The 19959-nt window shown below is 47.6% G+C and overlaps 2 protein-coding genes across 4 annotated transcripts in view; one reads left to right on the top strand and one right to left on the bottom strand.

Moving 5' to 3' along the window:
- The window catches only part of AKAP10 (A-kinase anchoring protein 10), a 53401-nt gene extending 44666 nt beyond the window's left edge, over positions 1 to 8735 (top strand). For 2 of the 3 annotated variants that reach the window (XM_057535850.1, XM_057535849.1), the window contains exons 13-15: positions 3411 to 3463; positions 4086 to 4181; positions 7346 to 8735. In XM_057535850.1, coding sequence (XP_057391833.1) covers positions 3411 to 3463; positions 4086 to 4181; positions 7346 to 7351 — 155 coding nt within the window. In that variant the 3' untranslated portion in view covers positions 7352 to 8735. The remainder of the gene's footprint in view (positions 1 to 3410; positions 3464 to 4085; positions 4182 to 7345) is intronic. The other variant, XM_057535851.1, reaches the window with a different exon arrangement.
- A 10581-nt stretch (positions 8736 to 19316) lies between these two features.
- On the bottom strand, positions 19317 to 19601 carry LOC114236731 (heat shock factor-binding protein 1-like). Its single transcript, XM_057536168.1, has 2 exons — positions 19594 to 19601; positions 19317 to 19551 (listed from the first exon to the last, which is right to left on the bottom strand). Exons 1-2 carry the CDS (start codon positions 19599 to 19601, stop codon positions 19317 to 19319), a joined length of 243 nt encoding a protein of 80 aa, XP_057392151.1.
- Positions 19602 to 19959: the final 358 nt, after the last annotated feature.

Genomic DNA, 19959 nt, shown 5'->3' with positions numbered 1-19959 from the left:
TAGTTGTGGCACGTGGGCTTCAGTAGTTGTGGCTCACAGGCTCTAGAGCACAGGCTCAGTAGTTGTGGCTCACGGGCCCTAGAGCGCAGGCTCAGTAGTTGTGGCTCACGGGCCCTAGAGCGCAGGCTCAGTAGTTGTGGCTCACGGGCTTAGTTGCTCCACGGCATGTGGGATCTTCCCAGACCAGGGCTCGAACCCGTGTCTCCTGCATTGGTGGATTCTTAACCACTGCGCCACCAGGGAAGCCCTGCACCACTTTTATGTTGATGAGTAATCTACTTTGGGGTCAGATATAAATTAACAGAGTAAGCAAAAAGTGCAACAATTGTTGAAATAATTTAAACCAGAAAAGGGCCTGTTGTCTTTATAAGTTTATCCAAAATATTGATTTTATTTCCTGTTTAGCCAGAGAAGTCTGAGGTACACAGTTGGGAAAGTGTAAAGACCGAAGGAAGTCTGCACAGCTCATTCTGTAAATAATTATTGAGTGCCTCCGTGCACTCAGACTCACGGGGCAGTTAGAAGATACAGAGCCTGTTGTTAAGAAACTTACAGTCCAGTAGTGTCTTTTATTGGGTAGAAGATGAATACTAGGAAGAGGTCAGTGGTGGCCTAGGTGCAAAGAAAATGCTGGACAACCTCTGGAGGTATCGGTCAGGAAGGACTCCACTGTCATCAGGTAGCTTCTGTCAGAGAGGGTAATGGGGTCTCCAGTAATAACAGAGTCTCTGAGCTGTTTGGGTTTTTTCTGGAGCTGGTCTTCTTACTCCTTTGACAGCTCATGAAGATGTGCTGCTGCTCCAGAGAATAGGTGTTGGGTGTTTGCAGTTTGTTTTTGTATTATATGAATTAAGATGTATTAAAGATATATGAGTAAAGATGAAGATAAGGTGCACAAAACACTTTTCCCCAAATCACTGTCTCTGCTTATTCTATTCATTCAGTCTCTTCACATTACTCATTTGTTCATTCATTCTAACATTCGAGTGCCTACTATATGCATCTACTGCTCTAAATACTGGGAAGAAAATAAGATTCCTGCCCTCATGGAACTAACATTATAGTGGAGGGACAGTAAACAGATAAATACAGTGTGTGTGTGTCTGTCTGTCTGTGTTTATACACAGACATGTAAGCAGAGTGAGGGACTGGAGGGGTGGTGGGTAGTGCTGTCTTAGAAGTGGTTGTCAGGAAAGGGCTCACTGAGGAAGCAGCATTTTGAGTAGACGCCTGAGCAGAATGGGGGACTAAGCACTGGCTCATTCGAATCTTAGATGATACGTCTGTGGGTACCGCCTCCTTGTTCTACAGGTGAAGAAGTTGAGGGTCAGGGAAAATGTGACTTGTCAGGGATCACAGCAGATGGAGCGCAGCCTCGCGCTTTGGTTCAGAACACCGCGTTGACGGTGGTTGTTTGCAGCTCAGCTCTGCTTCCTCCCCCTTCCTCTCCTTGCTGAGGGCAGCTGCAAAGAACATTTGTCATTTACCAACCTGTAGTTTCATTTTGGATTTTAAAGCTCTGATAGTAGAGCACAGAAGAAAGGGCTACGTTTTGGGGCAGCTGTATATCAGAAGAAGCTTCTGAGAATATAAGAACTTTGCTTTCAGGGCAAGCAAGGTAATTTTAAAAGTTACCTTCAAATCATCTAGGAGGAAGTGTAACAAGAAGGCATCATAGAGGATGTTGTGAGAAGGTGGTCCCTGCAGTGGCAGTCTCCTCGTGCCCCGGTGCAGCGGTGGGAGATAGAGCCGCGTGTACGCTGTGAAAGCCCGCACGTGTCAAACTAAGAAGCCTGCGGTACTGTCTGTTGAGCACCAGAGATTTCTAAGCAGAGTGCAGTGAGATGCATTTTTCTGGCTGTAGTCTGCAAATGAATTGGAGTTGGGGAGAGAGTGGTATCAGAGATTCAGGTAGTATAACTTGCTAGGAATGTAGATAGAAGAAAAAGAGGATCCGAGGATAGATAGTGGTAGCAGGAGTTAGAAGGTCAGATTTATAAGACCTCCAAGGGGAAATTCAGGAGACTACATCCAAGGGGGAATTTGGTGACAGATTTCATAGGGAGAGCAGATGAGGAAGGCAGATGAGTTTTCTCATATGGGTTCTCTAGATGAAGCATTATGATGTTAATTTTTAATAGAGGATTAAATTAATTTCTGAGATAGAGGCTACAAGAAAAAGAGTGCATGGGAGATAGAAGAGCTCGACTCGGAACATGTTATGTTTGAGATGCCTTAGGACAATTTGTAAGTATTGGTTTGACACCCAATGACACGTTTTTGAGTTATTTGCATTTTGAAGGAAGTTAAAGCCACAGGAGGGGATGAGATGCCCCAGAGAGAAAGTGCTGAAGGGAATGGAATCCTGATGAAGCTCCTTGTTAAGGGGGCAGGGGTGCACAGGAGTCAAAGACAGGGCATTAGAAGAGGAGGAGGGAGCGTTAACAAGTAGGAGGCTGCCGACAGGGTGACTGCGGGGAGCCCGAGGACAGACTGCAGGCAGAGCATGTAGTGTGGTGGCCCTGCTGGCTCTGCTTGACTGTAAAATTTAACTAGATCAGTGTTCAGACTTTTAGCTAATAATACAAAGTACTAAGGGAAAAGGATCCAGGTTTTGTTTTTTTTCATGAATGCTGCAGTTTACTATAGAGTATCCCAGTCATTGAACTAATCAGGATCTTGCCTAAGAAATAATCTACCAACCACTTGGTTTAAGGCAAAGTTAGGATGTGAGCCTATATGTATTAACGAAAGGATAAGCTGTGTATTTAATACCTGGAAATAGAGGCTAACCTACGTCCTTGGTGACTCCTCAGCATCTAGAGTACAGATGGAGATAGGCTTGTGTGTCTCCTGGGAAGCTGAGGTGTATTATGGCCTGGACAGAGCATGGCTGTTTAAAACTCTGATCCTACCCAGCAAATTAACACAGACCAGAGATCCAGCATGTAGCAGCATAATCTGCACTGGAAGCCCTTTTGTATAGGAGCTGATCTGAAAGATTTACATACATGACATCTCCTGATGTATTGCTAGATTCTTATCTCAAGACCAGATCCTGGTCATGGTTTTATTTGATCTTTGAATGTTTACTGCAAATTTAACACTAGATGATAGTTTCTTTCATCAAGCGAGGAGAATAGAAGAAAAATCTAGAGCTCTAAAACAGCTTTTCAAAGTTTTTCAAACCATAATATTTGCAAGTTAAATACTCTGTTATGGAGCCAATATCATTAGTTTTTATTAATGGTAATATTCCTTAATTTGGGGGTGAGGTTGTACCCCAAAAGTAGTATCTTTTAAAAAAGAATATCTTTTAAAAGCTGGGAAATAGATGTTTAAATAAGAGCATTTTTTTTAATGTAAAATTATGCATGAGGTCTACATTCAACTTTGGCTTTGTTTACTAGGATCCATGTTCTCTCAAGCTATGAAGAAATGGGTCCAAGGAAATACTGATGAGGTAAATTCCGCTTTTAGTGTGAAAAGATTCCTGTTTATAAGGGGCACTTACTCTAAGCAAGGTTTCGAGTTTTCTCTTTCCTTAGTTCCCTTGCTTAAGCAGCGTGGTACATCACTGCTTCCTTATCTACGAGGTAACAGGAAGGGGTGGGCCCTTCCTAGCATCTCACAGTTGCCTGGTAGAGGCAGTGGAGGTATCCTCCGTCCAGAGACTCTGGCCACTGAAAAATATCCAAGCAGTCAGGTTTCCATTAATCAGCAGGCACCAGTAATCAGTGTAGAAACAAAAGCTCAAACGTTTCCTTCCTCACTGTCAGTTATACTTTCAGAAGTAGAGACTTGCTTTTTTGAATAGTTAAGTACATTGAAAGATGAGAGTGGAAAAAGAAAGACGTTTTGTTTTGACCACCTAACATGAAAATAGTCGTGATGTCGGATAGACAGTGAAGAGCATGTTGATATATCACAACCAGAGGGCGGCCCGGGTCCTTTCATGCGTGGGAATGTGCTTCCTCCCAAGTACGTAGAAATGCTATGCATATACAGCTGTGTTTAGAACATTAATAATGTTTGCTGATTCTGCTAGCGAATAACCATTATCAACAGTTTAATTACTTTTATAGGCCCAGGAAGAGCTAGCTTGGAAGATTGCTAAAATGATAGTCAGTGATGTTATGCAGCAGGCACAGTGTGATCAGCCGCTAGAGAAGTCCACAAAGGTAAGGATGACTTGTGTTCTGATCTAGCGCGTGTGAAACTGAAGAGAATTAGATCCCAGAGATACAAACACTTAAAAGGACGTAAGGGAGCTTCTGCTTCTGCCGTGGAAGGATTAACTGCTATAGGAATTGCCCTCTCATTGTAAACAACTAGAAAACTGACAAACTGAATAAAACAGCTATTTCCAGATATCAGACAACAGGCAGTAGAGGGCTTTAATCCTTGAAAGGAAGGTAACATTGAGGTGATCCCTAGTTCACTTCCCAGAAGCAGTTTCCAAAGTGTAGGGAGGACAAACTGTAAGCTTTCAATGAATTTTAAAGGATTGAAAGCATACAGTTTGTTCTCTGACCATAAAGGAATTAAACAAGAAATCAGTAACAGAAAGATATGTGGAGGGAATTCCCTGGCTGTCCTGTGGTTAGGACTCTGGGCTTTCACTGCTGAGGGCCTGGGTTCAATCCCTGGTTGGGGAACTAGGATCTCACAAGCTGTGTGGCACGGCCAAAAAAAAAAAAAGAGAGAGAAAGAAAGATATGTGGAAAATCCCCAAATATTTTGAAATTAAACAACATACTTCTGAGTAACCCATTAGTCAAAGAAGAAATCAAAAGGAATATTAGAAAATATTTTGGACTGAAAACACAGCATAGTAGAATCTGCCTTCCCTATTCGTGGGCTCCACATCTGAAGGTTTCACATCCATGGATTCAACCAGCCACGAATCAAAAATATATTTAAAAAAAAAAAATTTTTTTTCCATAAAGTTCCAAAAAGCAGAACTTGAATTTGCCGTGGCCTGGCAACTATTTACATAGCATTTGCATTGTATTAGGTATTATAAGTAAGCTAGAGGTGATTTCAGATACGCAGGATGAAGTGTGTAGGTTATATGCAAATACTGAGCCATCTTATGTAAGGCACTTGAGCCTTCTCGGATTTCCGTATCGGCAGGGGTCCTGGAGCCAATCCCCCACCATTACTAAGGGACAACTATATTTGTGGGATACTGCTAAAGCAGTTCTTATAGGTAAATTTATAGCATTAAGTATTTATATTAGATAAGAGGAAAAGTCACAGTCTTCTATCTTAAACTAGAAAATGAGTAAATGAAACCCAAAGAAAGCAGAAAGAAGGAAGTAATAAAGATAAAAGTGAATATCAATTACTTTTTTTTTTTGGATCTACTAAGTCATTTACACTCTTCCATTTTGTTGTTGCCTATTCTCTCACTTTTCCCTTTCTTGTGACTTTGGTTTTTTTGTTTGGGTTATTTTTTTAAGTACTACTTTAGGAAGGAGTGAATTGAATGGGTGTGATCCATCTTCCATCTTTACCTGGAGGTCAACGACAGTAATCATTAGGAAATTCTGACTTGCCCCCAACCGAATACTCTGTTTTTCTATGGCTTCACCAGCTGTGCCCACAAGAGCCACACAAATAACCCAGCAGATTGGAGGCAGCCACTTAGCACCCCCAGTTATCTCTTCAGGCAAAGACTCCCAGTTCCTCCACCAGCTTTGCTTTCTGTAACTTGAGTTGACTCACAAAGACTTTATGTGATAGGCGAACCTCTGCTCAGACTCTTTGTGAAGGTGTTAAACTACTCTTCTGTCGTCTACGTTAGCAGGAGTTGGGAACACTATGTTTTAGTTACCTGTGTTAGTTACCTATGTTCAGATGGAGGCGTGAACTTAGATTTGGGTCCAGCATCACCTTTCCTTGCTAACTTTGTAGCCAGCTTTTTACTCTGTTATTACCAGAGCTTGGTATAATTTTGAACTTTTCACTGAGCTGATTCATACCAAAGCTCTGTTTACTTTTGCAGACTCCATCCTCTTTTCTATGTAAGGGTGATAATTTTTGCCTATATTCACTGGCTCAGTCAAACCCAGAATAGCAAATAACATGATAAAGGTGTATAAAGAAGTGCAAGGTAGTTATTTTTGTGATTCCCCGTTATCATGTTGATGATCAAATATTTGACAATATGAAAATGTTCTTTAGAAACCATTTTGGAAAGCAGATGTTTAAACTTAAGGCTTTTCATTGGAGTTGTGTGTTCAGATTTTATTACCATATGCTTTTCATTTCTAAGATACACAGATATATTTTGCTTTTAACCTTGCTAGACCTTCTCTTTGGCTGGCCAAGATGACTGTCCTGTCTGTCCTTTAGGAATCAGCAGTGTATTGGTATGGAAAACGCAGTAGGCTGGCAGACCTCGTTCAGTCCGTTTCTAGTCAGTATGTGTGACCTTTTGCAAGTTAATTTTCTCCGGTCCCTTCATTTCCTTACCAGTAGATCAGAGAAATTGGACAAGAAAATCTCGTAAGATTCCCCTGTAATTCTCATTCCATGAATGTGTGAATGTGAGAAGTCCTGCACCCACAGAGGAGTACCCAACCCCTCTTTAACCCCTGTGGATACCTCTCTGCTTTGAATCGCCTACTCTACATTTGTCTATAGAAAGCACTCGGGCATTTAACGTAAATGACCCCACAGCATTACTGAATTGTTTCATGTGTTTATGTCCCATCTCACAAATAGCAGGGACCATGTCTTCTGTGATGTTTGTTTCCTCCCCAGTGCAGTGAAAAAGAGGACTCAGCCTCAGAAGCTTGGTCTTAGGAGGCCAGAAGATCAAAGCTCTCTGTTTTCTTTCTAAAGGCTTTGGCGCATTCCATATTATGGCTCTGTCTTCATCTAATGAATCCCCTGTGGATGGTCACTTAGGTCGTTTGGGATCGTTCCCTGTTACAAACAATACTTTGATGAATGTGTATGTAAGTCTTTGCCCTCTCTTATGAGTATGCTTTAGAGTTAATTCCTAGAAGCAGAATTATCTGTCAAAAAGTAGATATTTCGTTCTAATATCTGTTGCCAAAACGGAAAGATAAAAGCAAGTCTGGGTGCCAGTCCTCGTTATATAACCTTCAGGTGGGTTGCTTGGCCTCCTTAGGCTTCCATTCACTCAGCTGTAAATGAAGATAATTAGGGCTGTTTACCTCCCATGATTGTAGTCAGGTCTTGGCTGTCATGAGCGCTGGTATGTAGTAGGCGCTCACTAAGTGTTGGTGCCCTTCTTCCTTAATCTGTGATGGTAATGTGTCACTGGTTGTAGAAATGTACCTTACCTTTTTCTTTTCCTTTCTTTCATCAGCTATGACTCAAGACCTGAGATAAAAGAAATCTGCTTTTGGAGAATAAGAGAACTTTTTTCCTTTGGTTGGATTCTTCCCCACAGCCAGTGAAAACAGAGCACTGTACTTCTTCTCACTGTTGTTCCCAAGAAAGAATGGCAGACAATCCTAGACTTCCACCGTCGGCAGAGTGTCGCGTAGACACGTCTGCACACGATGATCACGCAGTGAAAGTCGTAGAGACAGAGTGGTGTTGTTTACATTATTAGAGAATTACTAGTTTTCCAATGGCAATAACCCATGTGTGGAAGAGTTAGTCCACTGGGATGGGCGGGGGCCACACGCCATGGGAGACGCAGAGGCGTGGAGCCGGTATCTGATGCACCTCCCGTGGCGGTGACCCGCCGCGACAGCATCAGACAGCGGCACCAGAGGGGCTTCGCTTGGTCTCCTGAGCAGGCAGGGGAGGCGGCCCCCCGGGAGCCAGGCGGTGTGGTGCCGTGCCAGCAGGCGGCTTTTCTTCCGGGGAGCGGGGTCTGCGCAGAGGCGTTGATTTGGAAGTGGGTCAAGTCTTGGTGACGTTGTCCTCCCCTTTGGGGACAGTGTGTGGTGTTCACGTTGTAATTGCTCCTGAGACGCAGTACTCTTAAAACCAGCTCCCCCGCGGCCGGAAGGGCGAGCCTCTGCGCCGCAAGTGGTAGGACTTGCTCCTCCGAGATTCTGGGCTCCGGTGACGTCACCTCCCCTCAGAGTACTTGTGGAAAGGGATGTGCAACAGCCATCACTCCAGTTTTCCCCTGTGGCTCCTTGAACAAAATGTTTATTCCCAGATGGTAGAGTTTTTAAAGAAGGTGGGCGGGCAGGCGTGGGGACAGAGAGGCACTCAGTTCTGACTCTCTCCTCTTCTTTGCTCTGCGCTGGGAAGTGTGCAGGTTGTGGCCTTTTCTTCTGTCTGTGGGGTAACGAGAGGCCCCTCCCTGCACTTCCACTCGGTCGGCTTCGGGGTCTGGACCTCGCTGCCATGGGCGGGGCCGCCCCGTCGGCCGCACGCTCCATGCCGGCGGTGCCAGCGCTGCCTCACCACACGGACTGTCGGAGGGAAGGAACGTTCTCTTAGGTGTTACTGCTTTTGCTCAGACTTCGCAAAAAATACATATATACACATATGAATATATAATTATTAATCACCTCTGTCCTTGAGAAAGTCTTGAATGAATAGAGAATTTATTCCACTGCAATATTTGGTTGTATAGACGCGCACTGTTTCATCAACAGAAGAAGCAGAAAGGCTGTGTATGAGTTTTTGGTACTATGTACCACCTCTGTTATTCTTCTAAAGTGAAGTATTCATGTACTTAAACCATATTCTATTTAATTGTGTTTGATTTTAAAATATATATATGAATTATATTTAAAATTGTGTCAAACTTTCTGCTTTCAGGGCATTTATGGCTCCTCTGTTGAGATGTGTTGATTCTTCCCAATATTTCCATTTGCTTTTCAAGAACCCAGAACATGAGCCACTCCTGGACTCAGCCTGTGTTTGGAGCATATGCCATAGACCTGAGGTGTTATTAGATGCATATGCTGTGATTGACTCACTTTGTTCTTTTAACAGAATATTTCCATCCGTTTCACTTTGCTTCAACCTTTAAATAACAGAAAAGCAACGTAAAGGTCATAGAATAAACTGTGGTTTTGGGTGACTCTTGCTGCCTCTGCATGGTTTGGAATAACATTTTCTGTAAGACTCTAGGCTATTTAAACTAGTGCTTTCAGTTTAGATACTGTCCAGTCATGTCTTTGTGTGCATTGTGTGCTTCTGAGCTAGAGATGTCGGTAGGTGTAAGGTTCTTATAAGGAAAAGAATAGCAAGTTTGAGACGGGGTTACTTTTTCTGCCCTGCCCACTGTAGGACACAAGCAAAGTGTGGCCTGAGACTGGTAGCCAGACGAGACGTATGCTCTCACGGAGCTCCTTGCGCTTATTTTCAGATTAGGATTGGAATCATCTGACCTCGAGTGCCAGGCTCTGTGTGGTGTGCCCACAAAATAGGATTCCCTGACAGGGTTTTTATAGGTTCAGTGAATCAACTGAACATCCTGCTTTATCATGATGTTGACATCAATGCAAATTGTTAAAAAAAAAAAAAAGAAGATGTTAGTGAAAAGGGGTACCTTTTGTAACTGGGCATGTCTTCATCACTCATGTAAGATGTGATGAAAATTTAAAAAACGAAGCATCAACCAAGCCCAGTGAAGAGCAATAAAACAGGGAGCAAGTTTCTGTGACCTTTTCTACTTGGGTTTCGGGGTTCAGTAGAACTTCGTAAAATGTACGTAATTTACGTTTCTGAAGCTTTGGCTAGTGCGGTAAGAATTTGGAGGGGAAGGTCGCTCTGAATAGAAAAGTACAGACGTCTTTGTTGTTTTAAGTACTGATAGCTGAGCACTGCTGAAGCGGCGGGTGGGCGCCTGTCTCATTACCGTGCCGTGGGGCCTGTTTGTACACAAGGACCTCGTCCCTCTCCTCCCCCGCACACCCGTTGATCAGACCGGGGTTGATCTTCTCCCGATCCAAACAGGCCCAAGAACATTCTTTATGCAAAGAATTTTGCAAAGGGCAGGAGACATCCCAGTCCCTGTCTGGGGTGATAGCGCGTATGGGGCACTTGCAAGTCAGGACCCCTGAGCCGGTGCCACGTGGACGAGCCGAGATCTGTACAAGCAGAAATAACAGACGCGAGAGCCAGTGGGTGAGAGCAGCTGCCTTGTAGCCTGGAGGTGGTGAAGGTTTCTGGCTCTAGTCCTGCATCCCGGCCGTGGACGCCATCAATTCCTCGGGTATCCTTAGGATGCACTTTGGCTTTTTAAAAATCAGTCTGAGGGGAGTTTTTCCTTCGCGTAACCAAAAGGACCTTGACTACAATACTACCAGATTGCTGTAATCACTAATGATCGCATGTGCTCAGCATGTTTGCAAAATACTGGTGAATTCTGGAGAATTTTTCTTCAGTAAACCTTCCTTGGTCATTTTGTATATTCTCTCAAAATGGAATCCTAAACTCACGGAACTAAAAGACACTCCCTCATTTTTCCAGGGGGGAGTTACTCAGGCCTAGGAAAAGGGCAGGTCTTTGGCCTTTTGTTGGATGGTCACCTTCTGGACCAGGGCCTTTGCACACTTCCCAACTTCCTTCTGAAGGATAAACACCATTCCCACTTGCAGCACCTACAATAAAACCCAGAAATAAAAGGGCATTTCTGTTAATGAGTGATAAAAACTTCAAATGAGAGAGGGCAATGATTATCACAAACTTTGTAAGTGCTGACCATTTCTACGTACTAGGCAAGGTGTCTGGCCTTTGGCTGGGGCCGGAAGTGGGAGTAAGTTCCAGCAGGATGTTCAAGGTTACAGCTTCAAAGACCCACCAGGACAGCTGCCGTGCGGGGCCCTCTGCAGATGAGCCCTGGGACGCCGCAGAGGCCTCTGCTTGGGCTCAGAGTAGGAAGTGGGGTCCTACGCGGACGCGGGGGGTGGGTGGAAAGGGCCAGCAAAAGCCTGGAGGGCGTTCGTGACCACGGAGGAAAGCCTGTCTGCCGCCTGTCACTCGGGGTTGGAGCTCTTCCCGCTTCGTGGTTCACGCCAACGGGTGTTTCCTCGTCTGCTCCCTCCACGCTGCCTGCTCTGGCTGGCGCACTGCCCGGGCACGATGGGGCGCCCACGGGGCCGCTCCTCAGCTGCCCCCCAGGGAGCACTCGTGAGCCCAGGCAGGGGTGGCTAGACCCCGTCGGCGGTGGGCGGGCAGGTGCCCGGAAACAGTGGCTTCCATTCAGCCGAAGGCAGCTGGCATTTGCCAAGGAGCAAGTGAGGGTTGTGACGGTGGCGTTTCCTCGGACGCCCGACTCCCCCGATCTTGAATAGCCGCCAGGCTCAGCCCGAAATGATCCCAAGTCGGCCTCCACCTCCATCCCGGTAAGAACCCCCCACCTGCAGGCACCTCATGGAACGGCTCGAGCTGGGCCTCCAGACCAAGCAGAGCTCCCCATCTTGGCAAAGGGCCCTTTGTTCTTTCTAATGACAGAGCTGCTGGGTTAGCACGTGTTCACCTGCAAAGTGTTGATGGTGCAGGGATGCAGGAAGGGGTAAAAAAAAAAAATACCTCTGGGCCCCCTGGAGCTTACATGCTACCGAGGAGGTAGAGGTTGGAGGTTCGTCTGAAGTGGGTGCTGGTATTTTTCACTCAAGACAGCCCTTTGAGCCAGTGATTTAACACCCTTCCAAAGCCCTTCCTGGCGGAAGGCACCAGGCTTCGTGACCTCTTGCCCGCGCCCTTCCACGGGCCCCCGGAGGGCTGGTTGCTGTGCAGCTCCACTTGCTTGCTGGCACCTGGCTGACAGCGAGGGGCGGGCACCTTGAGCCCGGGCCCTTCCGGCTGCTCTCTGAGGAGGGTGGGCCAGGCGCAGCCCCAGCCCCGTGGGGCTCCCCGCGGAGCTCTGGGAAATGTGGAGCCTTAGAAGCGAGAAACAAGGAGACCCATGTAGAGTTATCACACGCAGGTGATACCAAAACCCCAAGCTTGGAAAACCCAGCTCACTGTTGAGCTGATGCCACGAGGTGATCAGCCAGCCCCTTCCGAGTTCTCCTTTAACGAGAATAACCAGCCCTTGAGTACTTGCCGGGTGCCGGGCACTCTCTCACGTAAGCCGTGTGATAATCTTGCAAGTGCATACTTTTCCCCGTTATAAATGAGGAGACTGAGGCTCTGGAGGCAAAGGAATTCTCCAGGGGATCAAGTCCAGGCAGCCATTAAAAACATTCCATTAGCTTAAAGCAGTGGTTCTTAACACTTCCATGTGCATCAGGATCCCCTGGAGAACATGTTAAAATGGATTGCTGGGCCTCCCCCCCTCCCCCCTGCCCACAGTTTCTGAGTTGGTAGGTCTGGGGTGGAGCCTGAGAATTTGCACTGTAGCAAATTCCCAGCTACTGCAGCTCACGAGACCACACTTTTGAGAATCTCGGCCTTAGAACCTTTCCTGTAAATTGGGAAACGCATGTTTTCATTCCCTTTTATTGGATGTGCCCACGCTACACAGAAGTGTAATTTGAGACCTATTACTCATTCACTCAAGCACTTAAGTCCTTTATCAGTATTCAGATATTTGTCAAAGCCAAGGGGACCCAGATGCCAACCCGCTGTCTCATTGCCTGGGCAAGTCTGAGGCCATCCAGGCAGGTGTCGCCCCCGGGGGTGAGGCTTGGAAGAGGCCCAGACCAGCCTCGGCCCCCAGTGCATTTGCTGGGGACAGTGCACGTGTCATCCCTTCAGGGCTGAGTCCGACCAGGCTGGTGGGTCACACCGGGGTCCCTGTGGAAGCTTTTGCACAAATCCTGCCTGGCCCACTTCCTTCCAGCTTGTCCCCCAGGTCCTCGATGCCACCTGCCCCCGAGGCCCTGACCAGGCCTCTCCTGCCCCCTCTCCCTTGCTGCCTCTTTTCAGGTCCCTCCCGCAGGGCTCGGGTGCCTTGTTCCCCTTCCTCTATCTTCTCCCTTCAGCACACGCTTCCTGGGGGCCAGCTGTGGGCCTGTCCCCAGAGCAGACACTGCCCACCCTCCTTGCTGCCTAGGAAATAAACCCTGATGCATTGCTGGGGTGAGTGACCTGCTGGGGGCAGCCTAGGTGGACCCGAGGTTCGTAGACTCCTGATCTGATCATCACAGCCTTGCCCCGGAACATGCCCACTGTTTGTTCCCTCAAGATACCACTTCTTCACAGTCCCAACACGCCCAGGCTGCGCCCTCCCCTCCCCTCCCCTCCCCTCCCCTCCCCTCCCCCCTCCCCTCCCCTCCCCCCTCTCCTCCCTTCCCCTCCCCTCCCCCCCTCCCCCAGATGGACCAGGACCCCACATCAGCATCGCCCATGGCTGCCCACTGCTGGCCCAGCCCTTCCATGTCCTCACTCCACATCCTCCGTTGCTGCCTGGGGAAGCTGTCCTCTTATCTTCTTACCCAGCTCCGGTCCACTCGCCCGCACGCAGCATGGCCAAGCCACTGACACAGGGTGAAGGAAAGTGCAGCATTTATTGTAGAACCCCAAGCAAAGAGAACTGGCAGCTCTTGCTCTAAAGACCCAGGGCTTTCAGGGAAGGGTTTTAAAGACAGGGTGAGGGAAAGGGTCAAGGGATGTGTGATCAGCTTGTGCACAATTCTCTGATTGGCTGGAGGTGAGGTAACAAGGTGGTGGTTCAAGAATCTCAGTCATCAGCCTTCTGGTTCCAACCTGTCTAGGGTCTACGTGCTGGTGGTCAGCATGCAGTTGACTTCTTCCACCTGGTGGGGATTTCAGTATCTGCAAAACAGCTCAAGGATATGGCTCAGGATGTTATCTACAGCCCCTGAGGAACTAAAGGTCTTCTGGCTTTGTTCTATGGCTAAACTATTATTATTTTGTTTTGTTTGACTGTTTCCCTTTGTTTCTGCATTTTCTCACTTCTCTGATTAAATCTGCTCTTTGGACCTCCGGGAAGGCCTAGGAGGCTAAAGCTTTTCATCAGACAGGAGGTGGGGGACACGGGGGTGGATCTGTCCCCGGGAAGCCCCTGCGGGGCAGGGGTCCTGCCCGGCCCACTCTGGCTCTTTCTTCAGAGCTTTCGTCCCTTTCTCACTCCCACCCCAGCAAACTGCACTGTCCATGATGGCGACCCCGCCTGGGGCTCTCCAGTCACACCCACGGCCAGACTGTCATCTCCTGCAACTGCTCTACCTCTGGTTTCCCCTCACATTTCAGCCCCCAGCAACCTCAAGCCATGCAAGCTTTGCAGGGTTACAGATGCCTCCTATTGGAATGGGTTGAAAGAGGGGTGAGAAGTAGCTTGGGCGTGATCCCAGGGGTTTTCCCCTCACCGTTACTAGAGTTGGGCTTTGTAAACCAGCGTCGAAGAGCAAGTTCAAAAGCAGTAAGTGAGTAGTTTTGTTATAAGGATGACAAGCGGGGGCTGGGGAGGACCATGCCGACGTGGGACTTGGGTCAGTCTTCCCAGTACCAGTGTGGGACACGTGTCTCGTGCTGCATCGCAAACAACTTAGACACAAGGAGAAACGCTTTGAGAAACCGTAGCTCTATCATGATGAAGACTTTGGTGTCCCAGATGCACACAGAGTGAAAATAACATTGTTACTTGAAATGTGAGATGGGGAAAAAAAGCAATATTTTGTACTGATGTATTCTTGTATATAATGTTATTTTAAATATGCATGTGTAACTAAATAAATTAGATATTATAACTAGACATCTGACTATTTTCTCAACATTCCAAAAAATTTGAACTCAGATTGATACCTTACTTTTTAAAAAATTTTTTCTTTAGGAAAATCGGGGTTTGCCTTAAATATAGGATCACTTATATCATTCACCTCCCTGTGGTCTGCTGAATAAAATCCAAATTCCTTATTTAGCACTGAACGTCCTGGCTGACCCAGCCTCCAAGACCTTGGAACCCTAGACCCTTAACTCCACCTCCCCACACTCTTCCCCTGTGGGGTTCTGCGGACTTCCCCCCCTACACTCTGCCTCAGGAAGCCCTTCCCCTTCGAAGACTCACTCCTCCACCTCCTCCAAGACCCTCCCTGATGTCCGGTCCCCCTGAGTCCCCCAAGCAGCACATCCTCACACAGCATCCAACTCGGCCTTATCGCGGATGGGTCCTGGCCCCGTCTGCCCCACCTGATGTGAGCGAGCTTTTCCCAGGGAGCGTGGCCCAGGAGATGCTGGGGAAGAAAAGAGAAAGTTCGCTTTAAATGAACCGGGCCCAGCTCATGGTCTTCCTGGGCTCATCTGCCCAGAATCGCAACCAAGGCCTCCCATGCCTTAGGGGCTGAAGGGGTCTCTACCTGCTGGCGGCAAGAGTCTGACATTGAGTGAGGTAGATATCTCAACCCAGATCCAGCAGCTCACAGGTTGCCCAAGTGTCCTGAGACCCTTTCAGAAGGTCTGCAAGGTCAAAACTATTTTCGTAATAACACTAAGACGTGAATTGTCTTTTTCACTATGTGAATATTTGCATTGATGATACAAAAGCGATGGTGACCCCTTAGCAGGAATCTGGACACACTGTGCCAGTGGTCATTGTACTCTTCCCGGCCAGGCACTTGCCATTTAAAAAAAAGAGAGCCAGTTTCCCATAAGAGTGTCTTGATGAAGCATTAACAATTATTAATTTTATTAAATCTCGACCCTCAAGTGCCTGTTTTTAATGTTACATGGGACAACATGGGAAGGACACGGGAAGCCCTTCTGCACAGCGAGGGGTGACGGTTGTCTCCCGGAGAAGCTCTGGCGACCCGCCGTGGACACCCCCCCCCCCCCAGGGCACACCCGACAAGCCGGTTATTCAGGCTTGGGTCTTGCGAAGACATTTTCGTGAAAATGAAGGAAGCGAACCTATCACTTTGAGAAGAAAACACTGCCGGTATTTATTATTGCCCGGGATGAAATTTGAGTTTTCAAGCAAAAACTAGAATTGTGGAAAACTGATACCACGGCGGCCTTGATAGGTTCCCTTCCTGAAAGACGTTTCTGATGAGATCTAATATATGTGTGATTTTTTAAAATATTGTATGATGAAATGTGTCATATTTGGAAAAGCAGTGTAACCCAATGAACCAATATTTTCCAAATGACTGATGCATGATGCACAAAACAACAAGTAGGTGAAAGATTGGTTCAATGTGTGAGACCCACCCATAGGGTATGAAGGGTTCCGAGATGAGAAAACTTGAGAACTGCCCCGCTGGTCCAACCTCAGGCCGGTGGAGGAAGCCAGGCCTTATTTGCACTGTGTTTGTTTGCATGAAAGTAGGTTTGATTCCACATGGTGCTATATCCTTGCTGTGGGGTCTTCAGCCTTTCCCTCACCTCTCTGGGCCTCTGTGCCTTCTGTAGAAACGGAGATAATGACTCTTCAGAAACAGACGGTGGCAGACAGGGTTCGCTGACATGGGGGACATTTGGTAGTGCAATCGGAAGGTCTGGATGATGTACGAGGAAGAAGAGGCTGGAGAGCTGGTTTTCTTTGGTTTAATTACAAAGACAGACCCACCCTAACCATCTCCCAACTAAGGCTGCCCTCAGGGTGCAAATCAGCGGCTTTGTGTGCAGGCCCTGGGCTTGTGTGCAGGGGCTCCTCCTTAGAGGCGAGAGGCTTTGTTTATAGTCGTGCTGTGATCGCCAGGTGTGGGGAGAACTGCTGATCCGAGGTCTCCAGCCGGCACAGGAGGAAATGAGTGTTCTGTCCTGACCGCAGGGCGCCAGGCCACCTCCTCTGCCTCTGGGGGCCCCGTCTGAGGTCAGCGGCACAGCTGGCAGGCCAGCCTCTCGGGAAGGAAGCTCGAGGAGGCTGGGGGCCTCCCTCAAAGGAAGCAAGAAGCAGAACCACAGGCAACAAGGACCAAGACTGTGCACGGGGTCTCGGAGCAGAAAAGCAGAGGTCAGCGGAACCAGATGGAAAGCCCGAGACACAGGCAAGGTCAGCCCAGCATGGGGGGTGTTGGCAGGAAGTGGATGGGGGAGCAAGCGGCCCTGCTGTCATCCCCCAGGGGACTCACCACACCTGATCTCATGAGCCCCGGGGGCCAGGGTGTCAGATTCAGGGACAGTTCACGTTAATCAAGCTCCCACAGGCTGTAACACACAAATACAGGTCAGAAGCCTTCTTACTGATTTCTGAGGAAAAGTTCAACTGTCAAAAAGTAAACCAAGGACTTCCCTGGTGGCGCAGTGGTTAAGAATCCGCCTGCCAATGCAGGGGACACGGGTTCGAGCCCTGGTCCGGGAAGATCCCATGTGCCGCGGAGCAACTAAGCCCGTGTGCCACAACTCCTGAGCCCGCGAGCCACAACTACTGAACCCGCATGCCACAACTACTGAAGCCCGCACTCCTAGAGCCTGTGCTCCGCAACAAGAGAGGCCATCGCAATGAGAAGCCCGCGCACCACAATGAAGAGTAGCCCCTGCTCCCTGCAGCTAGAGAAAGACCGTGCGCAGCAATGAAGACCCAACGCAGCCAAAATTAAATTAATTAATTAATTAATTTTTAAAAAAAGTAAACCGAAAAGAGCATTTGACACAATCCAACATGCCTTCACGATAAAAACTCTCAGCAAAATAAGCTACGAGGACATACTGTACAGCACACGGAATATAGCCAATATTTTATAATAACTATAAATGGAGGATAACCTTTAAAAATTGTGAATCACCATATCGTACACCTGTAACTTATATAATATTGTACATCAACTAGACTTCAATTTAAAAAAAAATGCTCAGCAAAGTGGGAAGAGAGGGAAACTTCTCTCAACTCTGATGTTTTTCCGACCCCATGGAATGCACAACAGCAGGGGTGAGCCTCATGTAAACCCTGGGCTCTGGGTGGTGATGACGTGTCCACGCAGCTTCCTCGGTGGTAACGGATGTACCGTCTGGTGAGGTGTTGATGGTGGGGGAAGCTGTGCGTGTGTAGGGGCAGGGGTACGTGGGGAATCTCTGCTTTCTGCCCAATTCTTTAACTGAGATAGAGTTGACGTTTAGCATTGTGTAAGTTCAAGGGGCATGACACGTTGATTTGATGCATTTATATTGCAACATGATTGCCACCGTAGCGTTGGCTAGTTGGCTAACACCGCGGTTGCATCATACAATCATCGTTTCTTCTAGGGGTGGGAAAAACTTTCTGCTCAGTTTTGCTGCTATGATGTTGTTCTTTCCTTAAAAACCTTACAAAGGCTTCTCATCTGACCCAGGGACCTGTGGGACCCTACAGCCTCCGGCCTCCTGTGACATCATCTGCAATCACTGTCCCCGGTCCACTCAGCCGCAGCCTGCTGGGCTACAGGCACACCCCTCCCTCGGGGCTTTTGCACCTGGAATTCCTCCACTCTGCATGGATCACAGCCTCACTTCCTTCAGGTCTTGGCTCCGATGTCACCTCAGTGAAGCCATTCCGGGTCACCTTTTCTTAAATTGGGCCCCTCCCCCCATACTTCCTCCCTCCCTCCCATATTTACTTCTCTCCTTGGTCCCTGTCACTAGCTAACCTCCTAGCTATTTTATTTATTCTATTTATGGTCTGTTTCCCCCACTAGAGAGTAAGCTCCTCAAGGGTAGGCACTTTGTCCATGTCGTCTTCTCATAAACACTTGTTGGATGAATGAATAAGTGACGTGTCCAGTGGATGAGAATGCTTGTATCAGGAGATCCTGCAAAGCCACCAGAGAGCCAAAGCCCCAGAGGTACTAAGTGAGCTGGACCAAAGCCAGGGTTACTCTCCGACCTCGGGTAACAGCGTTGGAGGCCCTCACCCATCGAGGCAACTGAAATCCTAACCCTCTGTCTCCTTGACTCTGCTTTTTTACTCTTCCTAGGTTCCCAGACCCTCTTTGGTTGGCATAGACTTTCTTTTCTTCCTTCCTTCCTTCCTCTCTCTTTTTTTCTCTCTCTTTCCCTCTCTCTCTCTTTCTATCCCTCCCTCCCTCCCTCCCTCCCTTCCTTCCTTCCCTTCTCTCTCCTTCTTTCCTTCTTTCCTTCTTTCTTTCTTTCTTTCTTCCTTCCTTTCTTCCTTCCTTCCTTTCTTTCTCTCTCTCTCTCTCTCCCCCGCCACCTCTCTCTCTCTCCCTTCCTCCCTCCCTCCCTTCCTTCCTTCCTTCCTCTCTCTCTCTTTCTCTTTCTTTCTTTTTCAGGAACTGCCAAAGTTTTCGTGTTTAACAGCACAACTGACCAAGGTCCAAGATGTGAAGTTACCGTGTTCAGGAAACATGGGGGGGCAGGGGAGGGAAATCACTCTATAAACTAACTATATAACATGTGCTAAGAAGAATGCACACTTTAGAATATAAAACATGTCCACGCATAGTAGTTAGCTGCAAAAAGCCATCCAGCTTCTCTTGGCTTGTAGAAAGGGTGCTCCAGATTTCAGTGTAAATGAGCGACACTCAACTCTTCTGTGTGGCAGGGACCTTGTCTTCACCATCCAGCTCTTCCACCCCAGCTTGTATCATGAGGTCTGCGATGTTTTTCTCCGGGTCATCAATGCGACTGCTCATGTCCTCAATTCTTCCAATGATCTGGTTGGACGTGGTCTGCCACTTACCTTGCATCTGTTGCAGGAGTGTCTGCACCACTGAGGTGAGATCTTGCATAGTCTTGGGGTCAGTCTCGGCCACCTCCCTGGTTCCTGGCTTGGTGGTGCTGTCTCAGACCGTCACCTACACTTCCATTTGTCCCCACAGACTGGCATAGGCCTTCTTAAGAGACGCTCGACTTTACCACCTCACTGACCTGGAGTCACATTTTTTCTCTACATCTTGCATGAACTCTGCCGTGAGCCGCTGTGCTGACTTTGAACTCCAACTCTCAGGGCCAGTCCTCCAGTAAAACGTCTACTACGCCTGCTTCCATCACAGAAGTCCCTGGGCCCAATGCAGCAGACGGGAATAAAAGGAATGCCAGAGACATCGCAAAACAGAGGTGCTTCATTTAATCCATTATCCTGGGAAAATGAAAGAGCAATTTTTAAAAGTAGAGTTTTATTTTTATACCTTAGGAAAAGCTAAATTTCAGATGGATTTTAAAAAT

The sequence above is a fragment of the Balaenoptera acutorostrata genome, chromosome 20 (assembly GCF_949987535.1).
Source record: "Balaenoptera acutorostrata chromosome 20, mBalAcu1.1, whole genome shotgun sequence".
Taxonomy (NCBI): domain Eukaryota; kingdom Metazoa; phylum Chordata; class Mammalia; order Artiodactyla; family Balaenopteridae; genus Balaenoptera; species Balaenoptera acutorostrata.
Note: the sequence above shows the minus strand (reverse complement) of the source record. Positions and strands in the feature narration are given on the sequence as shown.